The following is a 26,960-nucleotide window of genomic DNA, read 5'->3' as shown; positions in this document are numbered from 1 at the left end:
AATAATATTTTTTTTATATCAAACACTACAAATCAGAAATCAACTTATGCTCTAGGAAACCATTTTTTTTAGGTAAATACCAAACACACCCTTGTACACGGAGTGTTTATCCGCTTAACGTGGCTGTCAGAATCCCGTTACGGTAGGAAAAAAATCCGTCAAAATGGTGGACCACAGTAGTAAGCGACCAATAATACAAAACGCCATGGAATCATTGAAATGGAATACCTATCATCATCATCATTATCACCATCACCCTCTCTTACACTTCTTCTCTCCCCACAATACTGCCTCCACCAAAAGAAGATATTCTCCGTCAGAATCGTACTATTCTGGAGTTTGCAAATCTCCCGAGTTTATATAACAAAGAATTTGTGTCCTATTAACACAGATATACATTTCCATTGAAGAATTCTGTGACATGTTGGAGTTTATGCTTAGAATTTGATTTAAATATCATATTTTTTTAGCGAAAGTGATAGTGCAAGTCGAAAGGGAATTGGAGAAGTTGCGATTATGAAGGTTGCGGTGAAGATGAAAAGAGAACGGGAGGTTTTAGAGGTGGCTGAGACGAGGAAGAGGAAGAAGCGCGATGCCGATTTGGAGATGTTACCAACTACTGTAGCTTGTGTTAGAAGTCATGATTCTGGAGTCTCAGTTGCACCGGCGAGTTTAGAATTATCTCCAGTGAGCGAGCTCACTTCCCAGGGAAATACTACTGTTTCGTGTAAACCGGCTGTGAGTTCTAACTTTGCAGATAATGAATCAAACGATGCCACAAAAGGAAGCTCGAAATTTTTAGATCTGGATGTATGTGAATTTTACTTGTTTCGCGGTTCCATTTTTCTGCTTCCTTTAATATGTACAGTACTGTGCTCCGGTCTGATAAGTGGAGTGCATTGTCTTGCCGTTCAATAATTGCAGTTGAATTCATTTTTTTTTTTGCCATTTTTGTGAAATTGATGGCGGACTGATATATTTGAATTTTCCAGGAGGACGACAGTGTGGAAATTGCAACCAGTAATTCAGAGTTGAGAGAAAGGTAAAAATGCATTCCATGTCTTTCATGGCGTTTCAATTGTCTCTCAGATTCGCCACTTCAGTGCCACCATTCTTTTCTTTTTCTTCACTGTTTTTATTGAAAACAAAGCGCCATTTTGCAGTAGAGAGGCAATACTACCCAGCGATTTAAAAGTTGAGCTTCACAAACTGGAGGCAACACCGCAACAACAACTTGCTAAATGTCGCTGCCGTCGATCTAATACAGAAGCAAAGATGCCCTCTGAGGCTGAGCTTGATGAGTTTTTTGTTGCAGCCGAGAAAGATCTCCATAAACAATTTGCAGAAAAGTACAATAATTCTCTCTCATTTTTTACGCATTTATCTCTTTTTTCTATTTTCTATTCAGCTCGGAAAACAGTATTCACGATACATGAATTTGCCTGTGGTAACAGATACAACTTTGACTTTGCAAAGGAGGAGCCATTGGAAGGTCGCTACAAATGGGTGCGACAATGAGACGTACAATGAAGATATATCCGCAAGACCAACACAATATTCAAAGACTAAGCCCATAACATTAGCAGCAGTAGTTGCTCTTAATCTAATTTGTTTGGTAGTCCAGTGATTCTAGCACTAGTAGTATTTTCAAGTATATTTAACTGTTTTGGCTTATTAATTAAGTAGTTCTCTCTTTTTCGTTTTCTTACTTGTGGCTTTATGATCTTGGTTTCCTTGGGGGCCGGAGTTAGGATATGTACAGCCAACGAAGACGAGGTCTCTATGTGTTAATTTAACTTAGTTGCATATATAAGTTATTCACGAAGAATGCTTTGGAGAAACCAATTGTCTTATAAGAGCTCATTTTCTTCTTCGAGTTTGATATCTACTTCATTTTTACATCTTTCGTTCTATACTGATGCCACCAGTATTATTTTGAATTTGTGTTTGTGCAATGCAGTTGTACTCTTCTGAGCGTTTAATTTCCATTTTTGTCCGAGTTATATTAGTATGAGCTTGAGGCAGAAATTAAAAATGGAAATGCATAGGCCGTTGATACTAAGACACTGGAATTTTAGTGTATGATTTGGTGATTATATTCGAATGTGTGGGAAAATGTACATTTTCTTCTAGTGAGATTGGGACTAGACCGGTGACTTTCGAGGAGGAGGAGGAGTACTGGAATATTTGCTGAAAGCATTGAAGGACTGAGCCGACCGTAGGCAGTGATAGGTTACAGTACAGAAAAACACAGCAGTAGGCCTTGCAATGTAAGTTACGGACGCGTTCTGAATTAAGGGAAAGTTATCTTTCTCTAGACTTTTAACGAGTCGTTTGGCCGGAAAATAATTTATTCCAGAATTAGTTATTCCATCCTTAAGAAAGCACTATAATTATTTCGAGACGATTTATCCCATGAATTTTATCTCAATCAAACATAGAATAAGTTATCTTAAAATTAATTATCTTTTATAAATCCGATCAAATGAGCCCTTAGTACTGTGGACCTCTCCATGCAGCGCTCACAAAGTACTCTACGCAGTTGGTGAAAGAAATAATTACTCCCCTTATCTGTATTCTCGTTTTCTTTTTTCTCTCTCCTCTTTTGGCAATTTGGGTTTCACTGCCAAAGGAATCTGCTTATGCAAGAAAGACTGCATGTGTGTGTGCTTTTTCTAGCCCCGGGAAAACGACACATGAAGTGTAGTGCTCAAAATTTTAAAATTTGCATGGAGCAAAAGTTGTTTGAGAAAATGTTGTACTGTAATTGAAAGGAATGGTAAATTAAAGCAGTGCAAAAAGACAAAGAAACTGCTGCTTTCTTACACAAGCATTCTTCTTGGATCTGCTGAAATAGGCTTCCTTATTTGGAGTAGTGTACCTGCTACTTCTTTATACCATTAATTACTGGGAGCATTACCATTTGAGTGAGTAGTATTGCTAAAATACAGTATGTATTTGCTACTCATGTTTATAAACAATTTATCATTAACTAGATGAGAGTACATATTACTTAATCATAGTAAAAACAATAAATGACTCTATATATAGAGCAGTCTCTAGTGCACAAAACATTTGTGTTCCAGGAAGGATCTCACCACGAGTGATTTGATGTAGACAACATACCCTAAACAAGCATTAATGAATGTTTTCACGGCTCAAACCTGCGATTTATAAGTCACACAGTTGATCTAGAAACAAATAGTATCTAACATTATTTTAGTGTGAGCATCAGGTGCCGTTAAGTTCTTTTGTTCCCAACAGTAATGAGTTCAAGTGGATTAGTGCCAACTATGGATCAAATAGATGTTGCCCCTCTTGAGTGTTCTTTTGGTGCTTAAGTCTCGACATTTACTTGATATTATGGTAAATTAATGTAAATACTTACTTTTTGCAATGTTTAACCTGATTACTTTCTAGAATTTAAGTTATATACTTTTTTTTACGCCATGAAAAGAATTTATTTCTAGAATTTGAACTCTACTATTTGTTATGCCGCAAGACAAATAATCTGCACATAATCATGCCATCTCTATTTGGTATTTTCATTTTTGCCAAAATTATTAATGGAAATAAAAATAATGCCATCTACAACTTTGTTGGAACTTTTTGTCATGTATAGATGATAAACGAAAAGGGTACCCAGCAATTGCAAGTTACCTCACTTATTATAAACAGAACTTCCATGCTGATAAAAGAAAAGAGTAAAGCATTTAGTACCCCTGAACTATGATCAAATTTGCAACGACACACTTTAACTTCACGGGGGTCCTATTACCTTCGAACTAAATTTTAGCATTTTTTTGAGCGACTTTGGCCCTAGTTCGTGAGTACTGGATGCTTATCTCAAAGGAAAAATGGAATTGCCAAATAGTTATGTACAAATAACCAGGTAAAGCTAGAGATCTAATTTCTTAGTTATTGCTCTGTTGGTACTTTGGCATACCTTGGTTTGGTTTCTTCAGATGTCTTTTCTCCCTTTTTTTTCCCTTGCAGAAGTACTATAGTTAATTAGCTTTTCCTTATTGGATACCTTAGCTGGTAAACCAATCAATTTAACACATGACCTACTACAAATAGCTAATTAACTTTGAGAATCAAATCATTGCAGTAAAATAATGATGTTTTAATTAGGCAATGCTAATATTGCTTTAATTTGAATAGATGTAAGGAAAAGAGTCGTCAACACGTTCAACATGACAAAATCTTGGTCTACAAGATAGCAATAAATAATAACATAAAATTGATTGACGAAAGAAGGCTGCTTAAATAAATTCAACAAATGCAGTAGAAAAACTTTATGCAACATTGAAGACTTAAGCTGGAAAAGTTGTCTTTGACAAATTGCTCTTTTGCTGAGACATTTTGCCCCCGCATATACTGGAATTCCTATTTCTGGAGGTGGTGCCGGGCTGCCGGTCTTTTTTTTCATGGGATAGGGGAAGGGGGAAAATGTGGGAGGGGATTACAAGGTGGAGAATCAAACTCTCATCAATAAAGCAAAAGTTCAAGTCGCCCTCATCAATTATCCATCTCGAGCAAAATGTAGAATGATCCAATATTATCTTTACCAAAATAACAAATACTAGTAATAAATTTACATCATCTCCCACTCTAAACCTCAAATCTTTTGGGGAGCACCCCCTAAAAACGAAAGGAAAAAGAAACAAGAATAAAGAAGAAAAAGAAGAGTAAAAAAGGTCACGTCTTTACAAGTTTGAGATGGGAAAAAAACTGAAATCGTAAACAATTGTTAGCCTACTTCAGTCTTTGAATAATGTGAATGAACTCACTCAATCATCACGATGTGACTTAAAGATCACTAATCCATTTGTAAAATGTTCAAACAATGTCGAGGGAACCATTTGATCTTGTGGATACTGATCTGGTAGAACTATTCTTTATTACAGAACGAGGAACAGATCGCGTGGAACCTTCTCTGGAACTATTTGAATACTGCATTGCCAATGTTTTCACTATCTGCTTGAATTTCCTTCTATAAGTTGGAAACTTAGAGACACTTCTACTCATTCCCACCATCCTGCCAAAACAAGAGAATGGATTTTTTCATCATTTTACTACATGTATCACCACACTCAAATCTTGCCAACAATACAAATTTATGAAGAAAATTTAAACAAAGAGACCTACCTTCGGCTTATGCCTTCAATCTGAGCAGTCCTTAGAGAATCCTGAGGCACCACGCTTCCATTTTCCCAGGCCTTAAAGCGATCAGAGTTGCTTCCGAAAAGGACTACTTTCTCTAGGAACCTCATTTCACCTTCTTCTAGATTTAGGACTCTAATTTGTTCCTTGAGGACCAAGACTGGTTGGAAAAACCAGTCCAACAGCCTGTCCTGAGGTCTGTTAAGGTGAGTGATCTCAAGATCCTCAAGAAGGAACAGTCCATCTGATCCAGCTTTTATGGAATAAAAGATTATCTGCAGAAATGTATAACACGGTAAACCAGCATTGACGACTGCAACATCAAGTCCGTGCTTTGCCTTCAACCAATCATCCAGGTCGCTGGGGATTATCACTTTCGCGTCCAATAATTCCTTGCCCCTTATTTCACATGCTTTCATCATGTTCTGCCACACCTGTTACTTTTTGTGACATGTCAATTACCCAATTTCATGGTTTTCAAGACAAGAAAAATGTGATTCTGTTTTTGAAAGCTCCGTTGAATTGTGTGACCACTTATATAAAAGCTTAAGTTGTTAGACAAGACACATTTTCATTTACTTAATTACGTCTTCAAATGCATAATTAGAGTAGATCATTGCACATGTTTGTCAGCATTTTGCAAATTGCGTACGCAGAAAGTGTTCTACTGGTGCATTTTTCACTAACAAAAGCATGCAAAACAACACAGAAAAACACACCTGCACCATTTTCACTTCTTGTATTGCCTCCCTCACTGATCTAGACGACGTTAGGCTTGGCACGAGCATTGCAGGTGCTTCAGCAAATATCGAATTTAATCTGCCTTGTACTGAACCATTTCGTTTCACAGAGTACTCTGACGTACTGGATCCCTTCTTGTTTCGATAATGAGGCCTGGCTGCAACTAAGATGGTCAGTAACATTGACAAATATGAAACCGCGCACAGAAATAAGGGAGAACTCGAGTAATTACTTTGGGAGAATGGACCCTTCTCTTAGATAAAGCCAATCATTTGTGTACTCATCAAACTCTGCCACCATTGCTACCACAAAAGCAACACCTCTTTGGAAGGACCTCTCCTGAATTCAGACAATTTTAACTAATGATAAATCTAACAATCACACTAAAACATCAAAACCGCGAAATGAACGAGGCAAAGGGATAAATTACCTGATAGACAATAACAGCTCCATATAATCCAATGAAAAAGCTGGAGAAAACAGCCATTATGACACTTCCAATGACAACAACAGGCCATAGAAGGATTGTTAATCCAGCAATGGGAATGCAAGCAGTTTCAAGAAATGGCCCTTCGCGGCTTATCAGATCATGTATGAGTCTGTACCATCCTTTGAACAACATGAATGGGCTCTTTATTATGGCTATAGCAGTGTATAGGGGAATTTCCACAATCAGTCCCAATAAACCAACCATGATACATCCTGGTACATGAATGAATCTGCAACACAACATTTAGCATTTCTTTATTCCCTGGTTATCAAGAAGAGAATTGAAAAGATGCTCGTAGCCAGAGATAAGAAAAGTTTCTATCCAAATCAAAACATTCTATTTACATATAAAATATTTCTTTCTTATATTTTAGTTCTTCAGACTCTTTCTTTTCATTGTCTAGACGGCCTAGCATTACCATTTTCCATCTTCTTTTCTCTTCGTGATTTTTTCTCTTTTTCCTCGAAGTAACGGTAAAATTGTTATAGTTGAACCTCAGAAGTAGTCACTAATGCTTGCATTAAGGTAGACTATCTAAATCAAGGGGTGCGGTCCTTCTCCGAACCCTGTTAACGCAGAATGCTTTGTTCCCGAGCTGCCCTTTCCTTTTCTTACTTAGCACTGTATTTTCCTAGTCTCCGTTATTTTTAATGTGAGAAATGCAGGATAAGGCTATATATATTAGATCCTCATGATCCGACCCTAATCCCATGCATAATGAGAGCTTTAATTCACTGATTTTGGAGGGCATGGAGAAAGTCAAACCCCATTTATTTACTGAGTCAAGGATAGTTGATTGACTTCTTCCTCAAAATAATTTGTGCAAAGTTTGAACGTTAATATAATATAGCCCTATAAGAAAATGAACACGATAACGCGTACAACAATGAGAAGATTCATTATGATTGTCTCCTATTTCTTTTCTTTTTTCTGGGAAAGTTCAACATAGAAAGGTTAAAATTAGAAACAAACCTAAAAGGTTGAAGATCAAGAGAAGCAGGAGAATCACGAAGTTCCTTCAAATACATTGGATAAGAATGATAACATATATCTGCAAAATCTCGAACTGCAGTGCAGCTACCTTTTATGGTTCCCCATGTTCCATCCTGAAAAATTAACGTAACCAAAACAACCTTAAAAAAGAACTAACGCTACTTAACTGCAGAACCAAAAAGCAAGACCTTGATTCCTATTTTCTTACCACAATGCAATGAACAAACTTGTGAAATTCGTCGTCATGTCTGAAAGCTTCAAAGGCAGAAACCCAAGGAGCAAAGAATCCATATCCAACTCCCACAAGAACACTACCAGCTATGCTTAATCCCAACCAAATACCAAATAAAGCTGGCAAAGCGAACAATAAAGCAACTTTAAGCGGCGCATCAAACCTATTAGTCCTGTTCAATTGTCAAGAAATCCACATTAGAAAATAAAGAATTCAACTTCAGATAACATAAAAATGAATGGTCTAAAAGAAGACATTTACTTGACAAGGGTGTATACTGTCCAGAAAACATGTGCTGGGAAGAGACATAAAATCACCCCAACATTTCCTAAAATAAGTATTAAGCCAGCAATTGGACCTACCAGCACACCTGCAACCAGAAAATTATGGAATTGAGAACCATGAATGTTAATAGTAACACAGACCATGATCACAAAATCATTCAAAAAAAAAGGAAAAATGACAACTCTCTATGCACGAGGTTCAGGAAAGGACCGGACCACAACTGTTGTACGCAGCCTTAAGCTGCATTTCTGTCGGAGTCTGTTACCCCTGAATCACAAAATCATACAGTAGAAAAAAATCTTGAAAGGTAAAAAAGAGTTGGTACTAACTTTTGAGAGCACCCAAAATTAGAGCAGAGCAAAAGGCAAATACAACATAAACGCCCTGGAACCAAGAATCCACGTTGTTGGTCATGTCTTTCTTTTTTTTATGTGTCAAATAAACAGAAATGAACTATGAAAGACAACTTCTGAAAATTGTAAAGACAGAAGAGAGAAAGAGAGAGATAATTTGATTTTAAGCCAATTAGTTGGATACAATAATCAAGAATAGTAATTTATATTGTCTTCATACGTGACGTAAAGGATGAGTTGGAGTCACTGGAGGATTAATTTTGTGTGAAAATTGGCGTGCCCCTATTCTTTTAAATTATTAGTATAATATATCAATAATTATGCAGACTTTTCTTACTTGGTTATTTTATTCATTAATAATTAAAATAAGCCAACTTATTTTGAATTGTGCCTGGAAAAAACAATTAGATATGTTTCTAACCTTCTAGAAGTTGAAATATTGTTAAAGCTTCAAAACGAAATGTAGCTTCTAGTACTTCTATTTCTTCTGTTAAATAATTAATGCACCTGAAGTTTATTGCTACGAATTTTAGAATGATAACGACTTCCCAACTTAGACTGCAAGAAGTCCATAAAAAATGAAACGAAATATCTAGCAGCTGATAATTCTAAACATTAGTAGCTCTAAGAATTGCAACAATGCCATGAATTTGGAGTTGCTTTTTTTTTTTTTTTTTTTTTGCTTTTTCCATTTGGCAGTCAGTATCGTCTTGAACTCTTGATTAATCCAAATTTGCCCCTAAGGCTCGTTAAGGAAAAAATCGCTCCGAAAAAAAATTATAATTCTCAGAGTTCAAACTCAAAGATATTTAATCAAAAGCGAAAGGATCTTATTCATTCCATTACAACTATAATTATATTCGACCTGTACTAGTTAGGAGGAAGTCTTCAAAGAAAAAAGTTTCACCTCTAAAGAAATTGCATGTGTTTTATTTGAAAGAAAATTATATTAGTGATAAGATAACTAGATAAGATAAGAAGCAAGAAGATTATGGTTGGATTACGTGTGAAGCACAATTTTAAGAAAGTTTCCGTCCTCCGACGTTGGCTGCCGTGGATGATAGTCAAGCCTAGCAGCCCATGAATAATTGACTCTTAATATTTTTTTGGCTAATAATTTCCCATTACCACTAACCCAAAATAAAGTCCTAAGTTAAGTTAAATCATCAACAAACCTCAATCATTTAATGAGTCTTTCAATAGGAAAAATTATAATAACAAATATACAAATGTAGCAAGAGGCACACCAATTTTTTTTATGTTCCATATATATTGTCTTACTTATCACGTTCCTTTTCCTTTTTGAAAGAATAAAGAAAGGAAATGTGATTGGTCAAACTCTTCCTCTAGTTCCACGTTTTTCCTGTACCCTTTAAATTGGGTGATTAAATTTTGGGTTCAAGCTACTATATATAGGAAGAAAGAAAAGGGCCCTGTATGCTGTATATTATAACACAGGGTATTGTAAACTTTAGCTAATAAAGCAAAATCTTTTAAAAGATGTCTCAATCAAATATTTATGCCTAGCATGACTAAACATTTTAGCAGGCAATTAGTTGAATTAAAAGGATTTTTTGGTCCCTAGTCTCTCCGGGCAGTTCATTCAATTTTGGTTGAGGTGATTCTTAATTGTTCATTACCAACTAATCTAACTCCCGGAGTACATGACATTCTTGTTGAAACGTGGGGTAGGGACCAGATTTATGCAATAAGTAATATGATAATAAAACAGTGAACACACAAATATGCAGTAAATTAACCAGCACAAAGATTTATGTGAAAACCTCTTTACTCAAGGAAGGAAAAATCATGATCTGCACTCATAGGCTCTCAATCTCCATTATAATCAAAACACATCTTGATTAAAGACTTCTTTAGAACTTAACTCTAAGTTCCTCAATTTGTAATAACTATATTACAATCACCTCTCGACACCTCTGTCAATTTCACTCTGAACAACAGTTAACTCTAACCAACATAAACTCAAGTAACTCTATCTAATAGAGGGTTTTTGCCTCTACCATGAAATTCTTCAATTGCGAAAAATGTGGAGGAAAAAGCAACCTTAAGTATTTATAGTAGTGTAGAATTGAGGATAGAATTTTGATTGGACGAGGTGTAATTTCTAGTACGTTATGCACCTGCACAGTTGTTGCACTAGCGAACAAAACCGTGCAGAGATGTGACGGCTGTATTTGGACAAAGTGTGCGAGGGACCTGGTCCTCCAATATCATCTAGTCATCATCAAAATATGACACAACAATTCTTAATTTCTATCCCTTAATTTCCGTATGTAGAATGATTTTCAGTAACTATCTCCTAGAAAAGGGACTATCTTCGAAAGGATTCAAACTACAACTTAAATTTAACTACAAAAAGAGGCCATCTTCGAAAGACTCAAACTACAACTTATATTTAACTAACTGAAACCACCTCCCTTCATTATTGTTAATGTAATATGTACGGCTTGTGCAAAAAAAAAAAAAAAGATCACCATCTATTCATAATTATTGAAAGCTCTTATAAATATTGGAGAAGACCCGTAAATTAGCTTCATTTTTATTCTTCTATTTAAAAAAATTATTACGTGTGTCTCGCGAGGAATTGGATTTCAACTTGTAAGAAAAGAGGTCCAAAAAGGTGTGATCGATTGATTATTTTATCATGCCACTTTTTGTTTCCTTTTACTTAAGTAGATTAAGAACAATTTTTTTTTTCTCTATTATTTGTCCACTTCAGCAAATTGAGAGAGGATTAATTATTCTATTTTAGAGAACAGAAAGAGTACATTACATGTTCGGGCATTATAGTTGACTCTACAATTTCAAAAGAACTAAAGGTTGGCCCAAAGATTTGTCAACCCCCATTTAATTCATTTTATAAGACAAGTAGTCATTATAGTGTTTTACCATAAACAAAAAGGGGTAAGAGGCATACACCTGTTTTAGCATATTGTTTTGGGCTAATAACAAACTTCTTCAGGTACTGGATCACTATAGGAATCAAATCAGGTAGCACCCTGCTTGACATTGTCTAGAGCAATGTTGCTAGTACTCCATAAAAATAAAAATATTACTGCTCTCGTGTTTGATTCTCCAAATATGTACTATTTTTGAAATATTTGACACTAATTCATCAATATTTTTAAAGAGTTCTAACAACACATGTGACAAATAAGTTCCTTTCGTGTTTGATAATTGTGAATCTATTTGATATACATACATTTATATGTCCTGGCAGTAGCTTCAGGCCTGGCCAAGATTAAGTATTACCCTACTAGTGTTTGACCCAAAATTAATGCAGCATCAATGTGATGGTTGGGAAAATTGTGTTTGCATTCTACATTATTGAATGATGCACTCAATCGGTCACTAATGAGCCAAATTTTAGCTCGTCGGTAGATAATAAATGTTAAAACAACATCCTCTTGTGTTTATATGACACATCCTCTAACACTAACAACACGTTTTTGCAGCAATTATATAATGGTAACAACATAATTGTCGCTAAATTATGTGTTGAAGCCGACTATTACTAGTAAAAGAACCTTCTAATTGTTTATAGCGGCAAGGCAATAATATAGGATTTTACCAACATTTAGGATAAATGCCGCTAGACACTTACGCAACTTTGAATTGCATGACATTTAATCAATTATCGCTATATATTTTTGCCGCTACAAACCTCTTTTGATGTAGTGTAATTAATACTTAACTAAATTAGAATTAGTAGACTAATATGAATTGGACTAAAATTTTCACCTGATTTTTATTCAGTGTTTTACTAGACTAGACAGGCAAAGGACTGTTCCTCCAGTATCAGGAAAATCCAATAGGCCTGTCAATGAATGGCACCTTTAACAAGTCACACGTGTAAACCAGGTGGCTATGAATCGTTACTAACCAAAACTAGATTCACACAACAGTATGTCAGTACCCCCTAATAAAGCCCAATTTTTCTGTATTCTAGCAATTCAGCAAAAGATTATACCACAAAATGCATCTGTAATTTTTGTGTGCTTATACATGTTTTGTTTAAACCATTAAAACCAAATGAAACGGTCAGGCTAAATGTAACCACGACCGAACACCTAAAAGGGCTCTCGTTTTCTAGTATTTGTAGTTGTGTACATCACTTTTTTCTATCCAGGGATGTGGTAGAAACAGGATCTGCTAGAAAAGAAAAACCCCACAAAGCCACAAAGGTACAATCTTGATTTTTTTCTTCAGGAAGAATGAAGATAAAAGTAGTTCATCGAAGTGAACCCCCAAATCAAGAACGTGTTATCTACCCAGATATGCCCATGCCCAAGAAAGAAGTTGTTGATGAGGAACACGAAAATCAACAACAACTTGGAAATCTGGAAACTGTGCCTGAACCTGATTCAGGAATACCCAACTCGAGCAATGGCAATTTGAGTCTTGTTGTTGATGGTTCTATCCCAATTAGCACTGTAACCCCATCTACCCAAACTCCCTCTTCTGCCTTGCTGGTATTTGTTTTTGTTTTTCTGCGTAAAAAATTTTTGTGTTGTTGTTTCCCCGTCTTGATTTACTGAATTGATGTTGGATCTGGCTTAATGGTTTCAGGGTAAAAGGAGGAGGAAGCCGAAGGAGTTGATTGATCAGATTTCAACAGTTCCCTTCAGGATGAAGAAAAGGGTAATCAAGAAATACTCTCCTGCTTCTCAATTCAACAATGTGAGATACAATTTTTCATCAAGCAAAGATTTTTCTGCCCTATTCATAACAACTGTTCTCTTAATCAATTAACCTATGGATCACATGATATTTGGCCAATTTATTGTTATACCCTAGCTGCAGTTCATAATCTTGCATTTATCCCTCTTGTTTTGCTGATAAAGCTTCAAGTAATTGCTATGTCAATTTGCAACGAACTCTGGTGGAAAATGTGATTAATGGGACTAGTAGCAGAATTTACAATTAGGATCTCACCAATTGCAAACCTGTCTGAGCTAATGTTTGGACTTGGTACAGTAATTAACGTGTCAACTTAAGAAAACAGGCTGATTTACAATGAAACTCGGCTAGCAAAGTTACTCTAAGCTAGGGCTGCATATCGGTCGGTTTCCATTCAGATTTAAAGGTTATCGGTTTGACTTAGTAACTTCTAATTAATTCCTGCCTTTCACTTTTTGGGGGTGGAAGGTAAAAAATAACATAGGGGAGGGGTAGAATCACTACATTATCATGGCCGATTATACCAGGTCCTTAATTTAAGCATGTATTTAATGCTATTTATGAAATTAAATAATAAATAGAAAAAAATACTATATCTTGGATCACTTTAAGATTCAATGAAAGGTATAAACTGCATTTTCATGCTCGTTCTGTGATGCCAAATACCTTAATAGCTTGCATGTTAGTAATCCCTTTTTCTGGATAAGATGTTATATCATTTTCCTTCCTGTTGCATTCAACATTTAGGTAGTATTTCAGGAGATCTCTTTGCTTATATGCTAAACAGTTTTGCTACCTCCCAAGGTAGGGGTAAGGTCTGCGCAGCTTTACCCTCCCAAAACCCCACTTGTGGAGTTACATTGAGTATGTTGTAGTTGCTCTTTGCTTATGCTAATTTTAGATTCAGAACATAATTGTGGTATTACTAAATTTACACTGTGTAGTTTTTGTCACATTCCATGATTGTTTACTTTGACCAAGAAATAACATTAACAGCTCTATTGCTGTTCGTCTTATTCTTGAGCAGGGAGTAGCTGATACTGGGCGCAGGTCAATTAGGTTAGTCTTTTAGTCAATACATTCTTTGGCTATTCTTCCACAATTGTAAACCTTCGGTATTTGAGCGTGACGGTTACTTGCTTTTTTCATGAAGCACCAAACAAGAGAGGGCTACAGCCGATGGATTTGGAAGTGCTACTCACATGAAATCACCAATCATCATTCGAGCAGAGGAGTTCCTGTCAAATCTTGGAAATGAATATCCGAGCTGCATGAAATATTTAGTTAGATCACATGTCGGTAGTTGTTTTTGGATGGTAAGTTTTGTCTAAGCAACTTAACTTTGACTTAGCAAAGGAATTATTTACTTAACCCTCTAATTTTGTATTATACCGTCCATACAAATAGGGGCTTCCTGTGCCATTCTGCAAGAACCATCTACCAAGAAAGGACACTCCGGTTATTCTTGAAAGTGAGAATGGCGACGAATTTGAAATAAAATACATTGCTGAAAAGACCGGACTTAGTGCAGGATGGAGAAAGTATGCTGCTGCTCAAAAGTTGGTTGAGGGAGATGTTTTAGTTTTTCAACTAGTTGAGCCTACTAGATTCAAGGTGACACTGCAAGTTTCCTTTTATAACATGCTTTAACTAAGCTTATTGCAATGGTTGTATGCCGTACCTTACTAGTTGATCTACTTGTGCAAAAGTATAGCAGATAACTGTGGTTACCGAGAAATGAGATCGATTTTCTTTTTTCCTCTTTCATGGCGTATAAGAATGATGTCATCATGTAAAACCAGCTTATCCTCACCTCAATCAAGATGCTGCAGCAAGAGTGTGATTTTTCAGTTGAGATACGTTTATTCTCATCAGAAGGTCACAGTTAAACCAAACGTTTGTGAAGAATTATGGTTATTTTAGATTGGCTGGAAATAGATATTGAAAACGCTCTTGAATTTGACTATATGCTTCTGATATTATATATATCCTGGGAGACTTTGTTGCTCTGCAAATTTTGAGGTCAAGAAGGGAGGATTAGAAGAACTATAGAAAGCTTTGGTGGATCACCAGTTTTATGGCATTGTGTTTGTTGGACAGGATGGAAGTAGTTGACAAACTAACAGTTAAGGTGCCCTTTCTATTGTATTTCCTGTAGACGAAGTCAGTGGAAAAATATTGTCCAACTGCTGGTCTACTGTGCATCAACAGTAAACACAATTTTTGCCCCGTGCTGAACTATTCAAGTCCAAACGAGGGGGAGCAGGCATGTTAATCTGTTATATAGTTTTGTAAAGAGAACTACACTGTAGTAAGGTTTTTAGGTTTCTTTGAAGAGCTTGTCTCCGGTAAAGGATTCATGTTTGCTTAGCTTGTCATGGATCCAGATAGAGTATACTATTTGTTGTGGTTCATTTCTTGCTTAGTTGGTTTTCTTGCATTCTACTTCTAGGCCTCATGAATAGTGTTTGGAGACCATCTTATCGACATTACTTCGAGCCTCATATGCAGCAGCTGAATGACTGAATTTATACCAGTCAGCTAAGTAACAGCCTTTGAATTGGCAAACCATCACTTTTGATCTAAGTTGCTCTGACTCTCCAAAAATGTTGCCACACCCGTGTCGGATCCTTCAAAAATACACTATTTTTGGAGGATCCGACACGCACCCATAGACATTTTTGAAGAGTCCGAGCAACTTAGCTTTTGATGTTAACCAAGTCCACTTAAGTGATTTGACGTGTTCAATGCGCACGTAAGTAGCGTCTAGTGATGAGATAAGTAGTCATTCTTCCTCATGTAGGAGCGTACAACTACACATATTGTGAATCCTATTACATAAGGAAGGTTTGTGTCCTAAACTGTGATAGAGATGGAAAAACATTGGAGCAAGCAAGCATAATCCTTTAAGGAGCCTCTTGTACAAGCCAAGCATCTATCGAGATACTTTTTTGGGAGGAACAAATATATAGGCAATGCTATGTAGAAAGTCACATATTTTACCTAAAATTGAGGGCAGGTATGCACTTGCTTTTTTTAATTGATAAAACATTAGTTCCACAAAATATTGCGGATTCTTTTTGTGGTACCAAAAGTAAAAGGATAGCTATTAGTGATATCAATGACTGCATCCTTTTATGGAAAGAAATGGAGAAATGGGAACTGTATGACACAGTGAATAAACATGTTTACAACAGTCTCTGCCATATGTATATTACAGTGACACAGTAGAAACATTTTGAAGGTGGGGATGATTATCAACTTTGTGTAATAGCAGTTTATTGGTAGGGGCATAGAGGATCACAAATACTATTATCTTTATGTTGGTGCGGACATTGACGATGATGTTACACACTGTATTGGTGCAGTGTGGATGAAGTGGAGACTTGCCTCGGGTGTCTTGTGTAATAAAAAGTTGCCACCTAAACTTAAAAGGTAAGTTTTACATGGTGGTGGTTAGCCCGGCTTGGTTATATGAGCAGAGCGCTAGCTAGTCAAGGACTCTCATGTTCAGAAGATGCAAGTTGCGGAAATGAGGATGTTGAGATGGATATGTAGGCGTAACAAGAACGATAAGATTAGGAATGAGGATATCCGGGACAAGTTGGAGTGAGCTCAGTGGTGGACAAGATAAGGGAACTGAGGTTGAGATGGTTTGGGTATATGAATAGTAGATGCGCAGATGCCTCAGTAAGGAGGTGCAAAAGGTTGGATATAGTTGGTACGAGGAGCGGTAGAGGTAGGCCGGAAAAGTATTGGGGAGAGGTGATTAGATAGGATGTGATGCAGCTTCAGATTACTGTGGACATGAACTTTGATAGGAGGGGTGTGGTCGCGTATTAGGATAGAAGGTTAGTACGTTTGGAGTATTGTCTTGCTTTTCGAGGGATTTAGCCTTAATTCTTATAGTGTCTTGCTTTTGATTTCTATCATCATTTGTGTCGTTTATTATGTTTAAGTTGCTGCACTATTCTGTGATTGTTATTGTTCTCTTATTTGTTTTGTTTCTTTACTGTCGTTTTCACTTTTCTATTCCTACTTTGATATGTGGTATTCGAGCCGAGGGTCCTTTGGAAACATCTCTCTACCTCCACGAGGTAGATGTGGTAAGGTCTATACGGAGGTAGAGGTGGTAAGGTCTGCGTGCACTCTACCCGCCCCAGACCCCACTTGTGGGATTTCTTTTTTTTTTTTTGGTTTCCCATCCGGTGTCCGGTACCTGCATTGGAGCCCGACTAATCCAGATTCGCGCCGGGTTGGGCCCCATTCGGGGGGTAGCGCTCCCAACAGAGTTTTCTCCATGCCCAGGGTCGAACCTTCGACCTCTAGTTAAAGGTGGAGCAGCCCCATCCGCTGCACCACAACCCATGTTGGTCACTTGTGGGATTTCACTGGGTATGTTGTTGTTGTTGTCTGCATCAACACGTGATTTTTACTTTATCAGTTTACAGGTTTGAGAGGCAATTTCTGATTGAATTAGGGCTACTGGAAAAGCTGCTTTATACATTTATATGAACTGTTATCCAGCTAACAGCATGATAAAACCCGTTGCAAGTTATGATGATTTTCGTCTTAGGCTAGTGTCAGATATTATACGACATCTCAGTACAAATGCTCACCCATTAAGTGAAGCAGAAACCTGGAAATTGAAGAAATGATTTTCTAATTGCAAATTCACAGATCTTTACCGGCAATCTTTATCTAAACTTGGTTTCTGATTTCATAGGTGTATGTCATAAGAGCAAATGATCTAAAGGAGGTGGATGGCGCTCTTAGCCTTCTAAATTTGGATGCGCCCGCCAAGCTAAGTGATGCAGGTCAGTTGATCAATTTTATACTTGAAAATTCTGTGAAACATGACATATCTTTTGGTCTTTTCTGGTCCTTCTAAGCAACTTGTTTCCTATTTGTCACATGTCAGAGGGAGCTAATGCTAATAGCATAAAGAAACGTCAAAAGAAGTCTCTTCCCTTAACTGTTGTGCAAAAGAGGAGACGAAAGGAGGGTCCGAGTAAACAACTTGTGCCACTGGAGGCACAGTCTGGAAATGATAGCGATGAGGTTGCTTCAGAAATTTTAGAGGGCTCAAGGTTCTCTGGTCTTGCTATTAATTTTAGAGACATTAAGAGCCTTGAGGAGTTCCACATTCTGGTGAATGGAGTGCGCATAGACTCCGAACTTCCTGAACATATAAGGAGAAAATACTATGAGTTATGCTGCAGTAAAAATGCTTTTCTTCACGATCGCCTAGAAGGCCTTCATTGTAAGTTGGTTGCTGGTATGATTTTTGAAGTCGTCAACATTGCTGATATGATAAAAGCTTGCAAGCTCAGCACCCCACGGAAGGAATTCGATATATGGGAGAAGTCACTGAAATCTTTTGAACTTCTGGGCATGAGAGTTGGATTTCTGAGGACCCGTCTGCGCTATTTGCTGAGTCTTGCATTCGACTGTGAAGGTGCTTCGGACACCAAGAGGTACTGGGAAGCTAAAAAGGAATGGTCTCGAGCTGAAGATGAGATACGGAGTCTTGAAATGAAACTTGAGGAACTGAAACAAGTTTCTGCAAAATATGGTGCTGATGTTGAGGCTCTGAAATCAAAAGCAGAGAGCTATGAAATTATGTTCCAAGGAGAAGTCAACGCTCCTTGGTAATCTTCTCTAATATATTTCTACTTTACTATATGCTGCACGCAGCAAATCAGAACGGAGAAAGTTTAGTAGTATATCTTATCTTAGTTTGTGCATGACCCTTTTGACTGCTAAATTCTGCTGTTATTGTTATGTAAAGCCTGAACACCTAGCTAAAAAAGTTTCAACAAGTCTAGATTCTAAAGTCACTGTTTTAAAAATGTTGCTCTCTTCAACTTTAAATCAAATATATGAAAGTATGCTTGAAATTGTCAAATTGAGTCACTTTAAACTCTACAACTGAGAGTATTCATTTAGAACTTTGATGTTGATTTTAAAGGTCAAAAATTTTACGTTTATCTATGTGGAGATTTGATATACAACTAAGAAAAATTGCAATGGGTCACAAAACCAATCAACTCCTGAAATACTAGAAATGTTACTTCATTACTTTCATCAGCTAAGTATAATTTTAGAAGTAATTACATTCTCTCCCACCTTTTTAATTAGTTTACTTTCTCTCCCTATTAATATACATCCGTCAACCGACATATACATAGTAACGTATGTATATTCGAATCTATTAATGTCCTTAAAAAAGGAAATAACGGATATCTAGCAATTATGGACGTAAATAATGCAACTAATTAAATAAATGGATTACTTCATCCCTTAAATCATGTAAGAGCAACTGAATTTCAAAATTTGAAAACCACAAAATACATAAAACCCAATTCTGACAGAAAAACATAAATCAAATATAATTTGAGCTCTGGTTTTTATTGTTTTCGGGAGAAAAAAATTTATTTCGAATTCAAGAAGATAAATATTGCTATTCTTTTGAGGTATTCTGGTAAATGAATATCCAAAATAGAATATGTGAATTATAAATGTGAAAGGATCGTTGTCGCTGAATCAGTAAATTATTTGAGGTTGATTTCGTCAATTGCCGCGGAATTAAACATTGACGAAGCTCGAAAACTATTGATGTGCGTTATGTTGTCGACGGCAACGATTCACCTTTTCATATCAGTAACGATAATAACGTTCGGTTGTATATCGAGTTTGAATCAGTAAATTATTTGAGGTTGATTTTGTCAATTGCCGCGGAATTAAATATTGACGAAGCTCGAAAAATATCGATGTGCGTTATGTTGTCGACGGCAATGATTCACCTTTTCAAATCAGTAACGATAATAACATTCGGTTGTATGTTGAGTTGAACGGTTGTATGTCGAGTTGAAGAGTAATCACTGATTGTTTTGTTATCAGTTTTTTAGAAATTACTTTATTGATATGTTTTAGTTTCTTATTTTTTCGTTGAAATAAATTTGAGTTTAATTTAGTCTAAAATTTTAGTTTGATGTTGTTATAAACCAAATGGGAGAGTCCAACCCAAAAGACTAGCCTGATAGGTGGGAGAACCCATTTGGCCTATAAAGCCCTTAGCTTTTCTCTATTTTTTCAATATGGGACAATTGATTCATAACAATCGCCTCCGCTTGAGAACCAACGACCTCATTGATCACGGCTGGCACCCCTCTTAGGTCCAGGCCACCACTCCTGGCGCACAGGCCACCACTCCTAGTCGAGGTTCCACGCGTGGATCGATCCTTGTTGGTCACAGCTACGCCCAGTTGGTCACGGCTGGCACCTCTCCTGAGTCCAGACCACCACTCCTGGCATGAAGGCCACCACTCAGAGTCACGACCAAACGCGTGGGACTCTCAACGAGAGCATCAATGTTATAAATCAAATGGGAGAGCCCAACCCAAAAGACTAGCCTGATAGGTGGGAGAACCCATTTGACCTATAAACCCCTTAGCATTTCTCTATTTTTTTAATGTGAGACAATTGGTTCATAACAGATGTATTTTTTTCTTATTTGTGTTGTGCATGTAGTTGTTGGGTTAATTTGATTTGTTATTGTTGCTTGTACGTGCATTGTTTATTGAGTAATGTTTGAAATCAGTATGCAACCAGTTATGTATATTAGCTAACATACATAACCTGTAGATATAGACTTTAACTCAGTTATGTGTATTATCTAAATTACATATACAGTTATGTATATTATCTAACATACATAGCTAAGTTATAAACTTTACTATGTATATGTAAACATATACTCGCATAATAAAAAAAAATGCAGGCTATTAGTTTTTCATATACTCTTGACAAGCACAAATCGTTGTAGACGATGCGGACATGAAGGGCACAATAGACGTTTCTGCAAATTTTTTTCAGAGGAGAACTAAGTTATATTTTTCATAAACTTTTGAAGACTAATCACTCGATTATCGTTATCAGATTTTTAGTAATGACTTCATTGAACAATTTTAGTTTGGTATTTAAACTTTGAAATAAATATAAGTTTTCTTCAGTTTATCATTTATGTTTGATGTATTCTTTTCTCATATGTGTTGTGTATGTATTTGCTGGGATAATTAGTTATTTGTTTGATGCTTGTACATTCATTATTTATTCATTAATGAATGTAATTATTTGTAGATAAACATAATTTATCGACGACAAACAAACAACTTGTCAACATAGCTTATTAGACTATATATATGTAAAAAAAATTAATCTACTGTATATGTAAATGTTTACATATATACTCAATATATTGTTAAAAATTTAGGAGTACAGTGAATTTTATGTATGAGTACATATACACGGATTCAATATTTAGGAATGTTATAGAATTCTCAAAATATTCTAAAAAAATAAAAGAATTTACACAAACTTTTTTTGTTTGTTTGTTATGTTTGATTGAATCAAGTTATGTCATAATAATGAATGCGTTTTGTAGACAGAAGTGCTATGTATATGAAGACATAACCACACATTAAAAAATATTCATAGTGTATTATTTGTTTTTATACTGTTGAAAACTAGTCATTTATTTAAGTATATCAACTTGTACTCGTATGTATATGTAGACATACACACACATAATAATAAATAAATAATAGATATTTGGAATACAATAATACTATGTGTATGTTGACATATACATGCATATAAGAAAATGAATAAATCATATAAAGAAATGCTATGTATATTACACATATAATAATGACTGTGCTTTGTAGGCAGAAAGCTATGTATATTAGGACATATATCCGCATTCAAAATACTATGTATATTAGGACATATACACACATACAAAAAAGTTGATAATGTATTTTTGGAAGACAGTAATACTATGTATACGTAGACTACTTCATGCATACAAAAATATCGATAAATCATATACAAAATACAATAATCAAGTTATGTCATAATAATGAATGTGTTTTGTAGACAATAATGCTATGTGTATGAAGACATATACACACATTAAAAATGTATATGAAAACTACTTCGCGCATACAAAAAAATTGATAAACCATGTACAAAACACAATAATAATGCAGAAATATTTTTACCAATAATCCATACACAATAATCAACTATTTGATATGTTTGATTGAATTTTCTAAAAATTAACGCTTTTAGCAATGGATAGAAATTCCTCATGTCTGTCTCTTTTCATGGGTTACTGTAGAGTTGATTTGACCATGTTATTCATCATAACGGTAAGACTGGATTAACTCTTTTCATCTTCATTACTTTGCCTTGTAATGACATATGCCAACAACTTCCTCCGAATGTTCTCTTAAAGTTTGAAACCTAACTTCCAATATTACAATTTGAATGTCTCATTGACCAAGATCATACACATCAGAAGACAGAAGAGCTGGTACTTATAGCCAAGTAGCTGCAGTGCCATTACTTAATAAATATTGAAAATTTAGAATAAATAATGGTAAATTTCTTTCTAATAAAACTCAAGATCTTTAAAAATTGAGAATGATATAAGAGATTAAATTAAAACAGAATACCATTGAATATGAACTCAAACAAGGTCGATTTCAAAATATGATAACTAACCTTGATTTTAACCTTTTTTTAAGGGGGCAAAACGTGAGAGTAGAAGGGAATTCTATGTATATGTAGTTTTGGAGAGAGAAAGTTAAAAAGTGGGATAATCGTAATATGTTTAGGGAGTTAAAATTTTTTGTAATAAATAAAAGATAAGTTGTGGATTTGTGTAATTTATTTAATGATTTCCAACAAATTTGCAAAGGAGCGTACAACTTTTTTTTAAAAAAAAAAAGACAAAGCACAAGAGTACATGCATAAGTTCTTTAAACGTAGCACAGTTGACAAAAATTACCTCATCTCCGAAATATAAGGTACATACAAAGCTCACTTTTTAAAAAAAATAAAATTACAAAAGTTCATTTGATTTTACAAAAGATTCAAAATAAATAAAGAAGTTTTTTAGTAACATGGTTGAAAGTGAAGTACCTTACCCCCAAAAAAAGAAAAGAAAAGAAAGTGGAGTAACAGGGATATTAACTATAGGAATAGGAAGCTTCTTTGCAAAATGGTTAGTGAGTTGCCAAGTACATTTTGACCGGCAGCTCTCACGCTCTGGACATAATTTGTATGTTGTCTACTGTAATATTCAAATGCACATTTATTAATTCTGATGACTCAGATTCAGATTGGTAAAAGTGAATTTTGTTTTGGAGTTTTGTGCTTCCTCCTCTTCCATCTGTCATTTTGACCCCTTCACTTCTATTTCTATTTTTTTTTTCAATGAGAAAAGAGTGGCCCGGTGTACTATAGCTTTCGTTATGTGCAAAGTTTGGAAAAAGTCGAATCATAAAAAGTTATCGTATGCAGCCTTATCTTACATGACTCTCCACTTTTCAATAGGATTTATAAGAATATAAAGATGATGAAAAACAAGTAAGGAATAATATGTCATGTACCTTAGTACTAGTAGTATTTTGGAAGTAAAGCAGAATTCACTAGTATTTAAATAGTTATGTCAACTTATTGCTAGAAATGAGCCATAGTAATAGTAAATGAGTAGAACGGATTGGAATCATGCGAAGCTGCTTTCTCATCGATCTTTTCTCGTCCTGAAATTCATCAGTATTATTCCAAATGTCATATATAGTTGTCATTTCATCGGAGAAACTGTGCAACCAAGATACCACAGACAATACAACATGATTCAACAATCACATTTGTTCATAAAAAGTAAAGCCAAAAACTCCCAACTTCTACATATTTAACAATTGATGATACAATCAAAAAAGTACACAACAGCCCTCAAAGATACCAGTAAATAATCAGAATTTAAATTCAAAGCTTCTAACTCAAAACAAATCAGAATCTGCATTGATTCTCCCAAACTTCAAAACTAAGAAAACATAAGCCATTGTGACATTGCCATAACCCAAAATACCTTCTAAAAATCTACTTACTGCACCTGCACCTCAATATTACTTTCAATTAAAACGAAAATCCATATCCCTTCCACTACCAGACCCATTGTACATCTCCTGCAAGTAAACACAACAACACAAGTGAACGGTCATATCAAACACACTAGTTTTACTAGATGTAAAACTAAATATTGCATAAATAAACGTACCTGGGAATTCTTGGTGGCATGAGGCAGGTCTTGAGGCCTCTTTTCATCATTTTTCTTGTCGATTTTCTTGGAACCAAGATGAGATTTTTTGAGGCCTAATAGACCCTTCCACCTAGTAGAACTTTTGGGTATCGTCAAGGTAAAATCATTATCATCATCGTCGTCGTCATTGAGGAGTTCATCTCGAATAGTAGTAATAGTCTTTTGAGTCTCTTTAAAGGGCAGTAACCTGCCCTTAGAGAAAAGTTCATCAGCACTAATCATGGAATAATTAGTGACGGAGAATTCAAAGTCAGAGGAAACAGGAGCATCACTATAAGACCTTTCTTGATTCTTCATCATCATTTGTTGTTGATGATGCTGAGAAGAAGTAGTTGAAGATTCAATGAAGTCATTGGAGAAAGAGATTCTTGGACTCATTGAATAATGTTTGTTGTTGTTGTTGGTGCTGTTGCTGTGGTCAGTGGATGAGTTATTGTTTTTGTTGTACATTTCTAAGCATGCCATGAAGAGTAGGAGTGACTATTTTTACTCTCAAAGACTCAAACAGGAGAACATATTGGTAGTGAGTAGTAGTACTATAGCTAGTGTGTGTGTGTGTGAGTTGGTATTGCAAAATAAGAGCCCAACCACCCTTGGCCACACCACCTCACTACTCCCAATTCTTGCTGAAATAAATTCTTAAGGGGACCCTCTTTCTCTGAGTACTACTACCCACCACTATATGTCTGTATTTATATCATCAAGAGTATAGGCCCTGCGATCTTGGAGTGACAACATAAAAAGGGGGTCACCCTCAGCCTCTTTTCTCTTTTATGAGTTAATTGGTATTTATTGACTAGACTAATTTAGATTCGAGAGTATACTTTCTTCGTCTTTTTTTTTTTTACTGATCCATTATGGTAAAAATTGATGTTTATTTTTACTTGTCTAATTTAAAAAATCGACAAATAATTTATCATTTAATTCCTCCTTTCTCCTTCTTGCGAAGACTTGGGCTTACTTACTTGCTTGGCTGAGGGTGGGATTCCCTACCTGATGGGTCTAGCTAGGCTGTTAGGCACCTTCGGTCTAGTTTTTCTCACTTCTATCCACGAGCATGAAGTTCCATCTACAAAAGGAAGCTCTATTTATTGCCTTATTTCCTTTTCTGACCAAAGCCATTAAGGTGTGGCCTCATTTCTCAATATATTTCTCGAAATATTAAATTAATTATATTTAAATAGTGACATAATAAAATTGTGTGTCTTCTATTTATTATTTTTAAAGGTGTGATAAGTTAATATTATTGAATAAATAAAAATAAACGAAGGGAGAGACAATAATTTTTTTTTTGTAAGGTCCACTAAGTAGAAAAACGTTCCCTCGTAACTATTTGAATTCAAGATCTCTATTCAAAATGGAAAGAATAGCATTTATGTTGAAAGAGGATAGGCTCTCATTTTCTTTTCAATTTATGCATTCAAAATATTCAGATTTAACTGGCTAAACTAATCTAGATACGAGCAGTGTATGGTGCATTGTAGGTAAAGTACTCCTTAGTAAATACTCTATCTAGTTCAAAATAATAAATTTATGACACTTGTTTTATGAATCAAGATAAAGATTTTTCAAAGTTCAAAAATGTATTAAATTTTTTTTTTCAGAATTAGCCTTCTCTTTAATGGATTATTGGAAAGACACAAAAAGAATAATATTGACAAATTATTTTTACCATCCTTCTCAAAGGGTGTGGCACACTCCAAAAACTCTTATTTTGGACGAAAGAAGTAGAAATTATTCAGCGTAGGTTTATTAAACCAAAAAACACTCTCTGATATCAATATTTTATTTTCATAGTTTGAATTCACAATCTCAATGGTGAAGGATTCACATTCATGTCAAGAAAGGAGAATTAGTTTCTTTTCGTTAAAAAAGACATTTTGTATATATATTAACTAGTTGGTACAAAACATCTTCTTCTGAGTACCTGATTTGAAAGGTTATTTAACATTTACGATGAATGACAATGGTAAAATAATATTTGGCAGGAGGATAATATATAGCTAACATCTGGCCATAAATTTCGGGAGTAGATTTTGAGAATTTATCATTCAAATATTTGTATGATGATAAAATTTGATCAAATTTTGAAACCTCAAATATTTTTAAGTTTTCAAAAACTTAATTTTTGAGACTTCAACTCACAAAACTTCAATTTTTCTCAAGCAATATGCATGTCTAGACATAACTTCAAAATCTAAAAATCAAAACTTCAAAAAACTAAAATTTTCATATTTCGGGTATCAACTTCAAAATTTATGACCAAACTAGAGCATAATAACATTCTAGTACAATTATATTTGACAAAATACCAGTCATACTACTGAGGAGAGGGGTTTAGCTGAAAAGATAAAGGAGGATGTTTGACTATATGTTGGATGTACATGGACATCAAATCAAAGATGGTGATGTTTTTTGGCTTGACGTATTAGCTTGAAATTGAGCGATAAATGTACGAGTGTTTGCTTTAACCCAGATGCAGAGTTAGGATTTTTATTAAGAGATGGAGTTCAAAATTTAAAATAAAATTCATCAAAGAGAGTTTGATATCTATTATATATATATAAAAAAATAATTTAAGTTATATATAAATAGCATAATCTAATTGTTTGGTATATGGGACCGAGATAATAATTTCAAAAAAGAAGTTAGTATTAGTTTTATTTATATTTAATCTAAGATATTAGCTAATCTAAAATAATTCTTACATTAAAATAATAAAATTAGTTATTTTATATATATATATATATATATATATATATATATAAAAAAAAAAAAAACTAATCTCGTAAAATATCTCATACTAAAGGACACCTAAATCTTGAA

At 35.1% G+C, this 26,960-nt stretch overlaps 4 protein-coding genes across 5 annotated transcripts; 2 read left to right on the top strand and 2 right to left on the bottom strand.

Annotated features, from left to right (window-relative positions):
• The first annotated feature begins 222 nt into the window (after positions 1-222).
• Positions 223-1,876, top strand: LOC107860310 (cyclin-dependent kinase inhibitor 1). Its single transcript, XM_016705625.2, has 4 exons — positions 223-810; positions 993-1,042; positions 1,164-1,349; positions 1,455-1,876. Exons 1-4 carry the CDS (start codon positions 517-519, stop codon positions 1,516-1,518), a joined length of 594 nt encoding a protein of 197 aa, XP_016561111.1. The 5' UTR covers positions 223-516; the 3' UTR covers positions 1,519-1,876.
• A 2,619-nt stretch (positions 1,877-4,495) lies between these two features.
• On the bottom strand, positions 4,496-8,497 carry LOC107860309 (uncharacterized membrane protein At3g27390). The gene is made up of 9 exons (XM_016705624.2): positions 8,237-8,497; positions 7,884-7,992; positions 7,599-7,794; positions 7,370-7,503; positions 6,338-6,626; positions 6,140-6,246; positions 5,886-6,060; positions 5,152-5,600; positions 4,496-5,041 (listed from the first exon to the last, which is right to left on the bottom strand). The coding sequence occupies exons 1-9, from the start codon at positions 8,319-8,321 to the stop codon at positions 4,843-4,845; spliced, it is 1,743 nt and encodes a 580-aa protein (XP_016561110.1). The 5' UTR covers positions 8,322-8,497; the 3' UTR covers positions 4,496-4,842.
• A 3,539-nt stretch (positions 8,498-12,036) lies between these two features.
• Positions 12,037-18,813, top strand: LOC107860308 (B3 domain-containing protein Os01g0234100). 2 transcript variants are annotated; one of them, XM_016705622.2, is made up of 7 exons: positions 12,037-12,753; positions 12,851-12,961; positions 13,989-14,020; positions 14,115-14,277; positions 14,369-14,575; positions 17,688-17,778; positions 17,883-18,813. In XM_016705622.2, the coding sequence occupies exons 1-7, from the start codon at positions 12,496-12,498 to the stop codon at positions 18,614-18,616; spliced, it is 1,596 nt and encodes a 531-aa protein (XP_016561108.1). In that variant the 5' UTR covers positions 12,037-12,495; the 3' UTR covers positions 18,617-18,813. The 2 variants fall into 2 exon arrangements, with proteins under 2 accessions (XP_016561108.1, XP_016561109.1); XM_016705623.2 differs by having other exon boundaries at positions 12,139-12,753; positions 12,851-12,922.
• Positions 18,814-23,696: 4,883 nt separating this feature from the next.
• On the bottom strand, positions 23,697-24,810 carry LOC107860307 (guanylate cyclase alpha). The gene is made up of 2 exons (XM_016705621.2): positions 24,093-24,810; positions 23,697-24,000 (listed from the first exon to the last, which is right to left on the bottom strand). The coding sequence occupies exons 1-2, from the start codon at positions 24,597-24,599 to the stop codon at positions 23,947-23,949; spliced, it is 561 nt and encodes a 186-aa protein (XP_016561107.1). The 5' UTR covers positions 24,600-24,810; the 3' UTR covers positions 23,697-23,946.
• Between the last annotated feature and the right edge of the window lie 2,150 nt (positions 24,811-26,960).

This window comes from Capsicum annuum, chromosome 2, assembly GCF_002878395.1.
Source record: "Capsicum annuum cultivar UCD-10X-F1 chromosome 2, UCD10Xv1.1, whole genome shotgun sequence".
In the NCBI taxonomy this organism is placed as follows: Eukaryota; Viridiplantae; Streptophyta; class Magnoliopsida; order Solanales; family Solanaceae; genus Capsicum; species Capsicum annuum.
The sequence above is the reverse complement of the archived record's forward strand: the minus strand, read 5'-3'. Positions and strand labels throughout refer to the sequence as shown.

Coding starts and splice junctions, on each gene's coding strand:
- LOC107860308 (XM_016705622.2), top strand. CDS start 12,496: ATGAAGATAAAAGTAGTTCATCGAAGTGAACCCCCAAATCAAGAACGT. Junction 14,278..14,368: donor TCGGTAGTTGTTTTTGGATG/GTAAGTTTTGTC, acceptor CCATACAAATAG/GGGCTTCCTGTGCCATTCTG. Junction 17,779..17,882: donor CGCCAAGCTAAGTGATGCAG/GTCAGTTGATCA, acceptor GTCACATGTCAG/AGGGAGCTAATGCTAATAGC.
- LOC107860310 (XM_016705625.2), top strand. CDS start 517: ATGAAGGTTGCGGTGAAGATGAAAAGAGAACGGGAGGTTTTAGAGGTG. Junction 811..992: donor CGAAATTTTTAGATCTGGAT/GTATGTGAATTT, acceptor TGAATTTTCCAG/GAGGACGACAGTGTGGAAAT. Junction 1,350..1,454: donor CATAAACAATTTGCAGAAAA/GTACAATAATTC, acceptor CTGTGGTAACAG/ATACAACTTTGACTTTGCAA.
- LOC107860309 (XM_016705624.2), bottom strand. CDS start 8,321: ATGACCAACAACGTGGATTCTTGGTTCCAGGGCGTTTATGTTGTATTT. Junction 7,795..7,883: donor ACAGTATACACCCTTGTCAA/GTAAATGTCTTC, acceptor ACAATTGAACAG/GACTAATAGGTTTGATGCGC. Junction 7,504..7,598: donor AGTTTGTTCATTGCATTGTG/GTAAGAAAATAG, acceptor TTAATTTTTCAG/GATGGAACATGGGGAACCAT.
- LOC107860307 (XM_016705621.2), bottom strand. CDS start 24,599: ATGGCATGCTTAGAAATGTACAACAAAAACAATAACTCATCCACTGAC. Junction 24,001..24,092: donor ATGCCACCAAGAATTCCCAG/GTACGTTTATTT, acceptor GTTTACTTGCAG/GAGATGTACAATGGGTCTGG.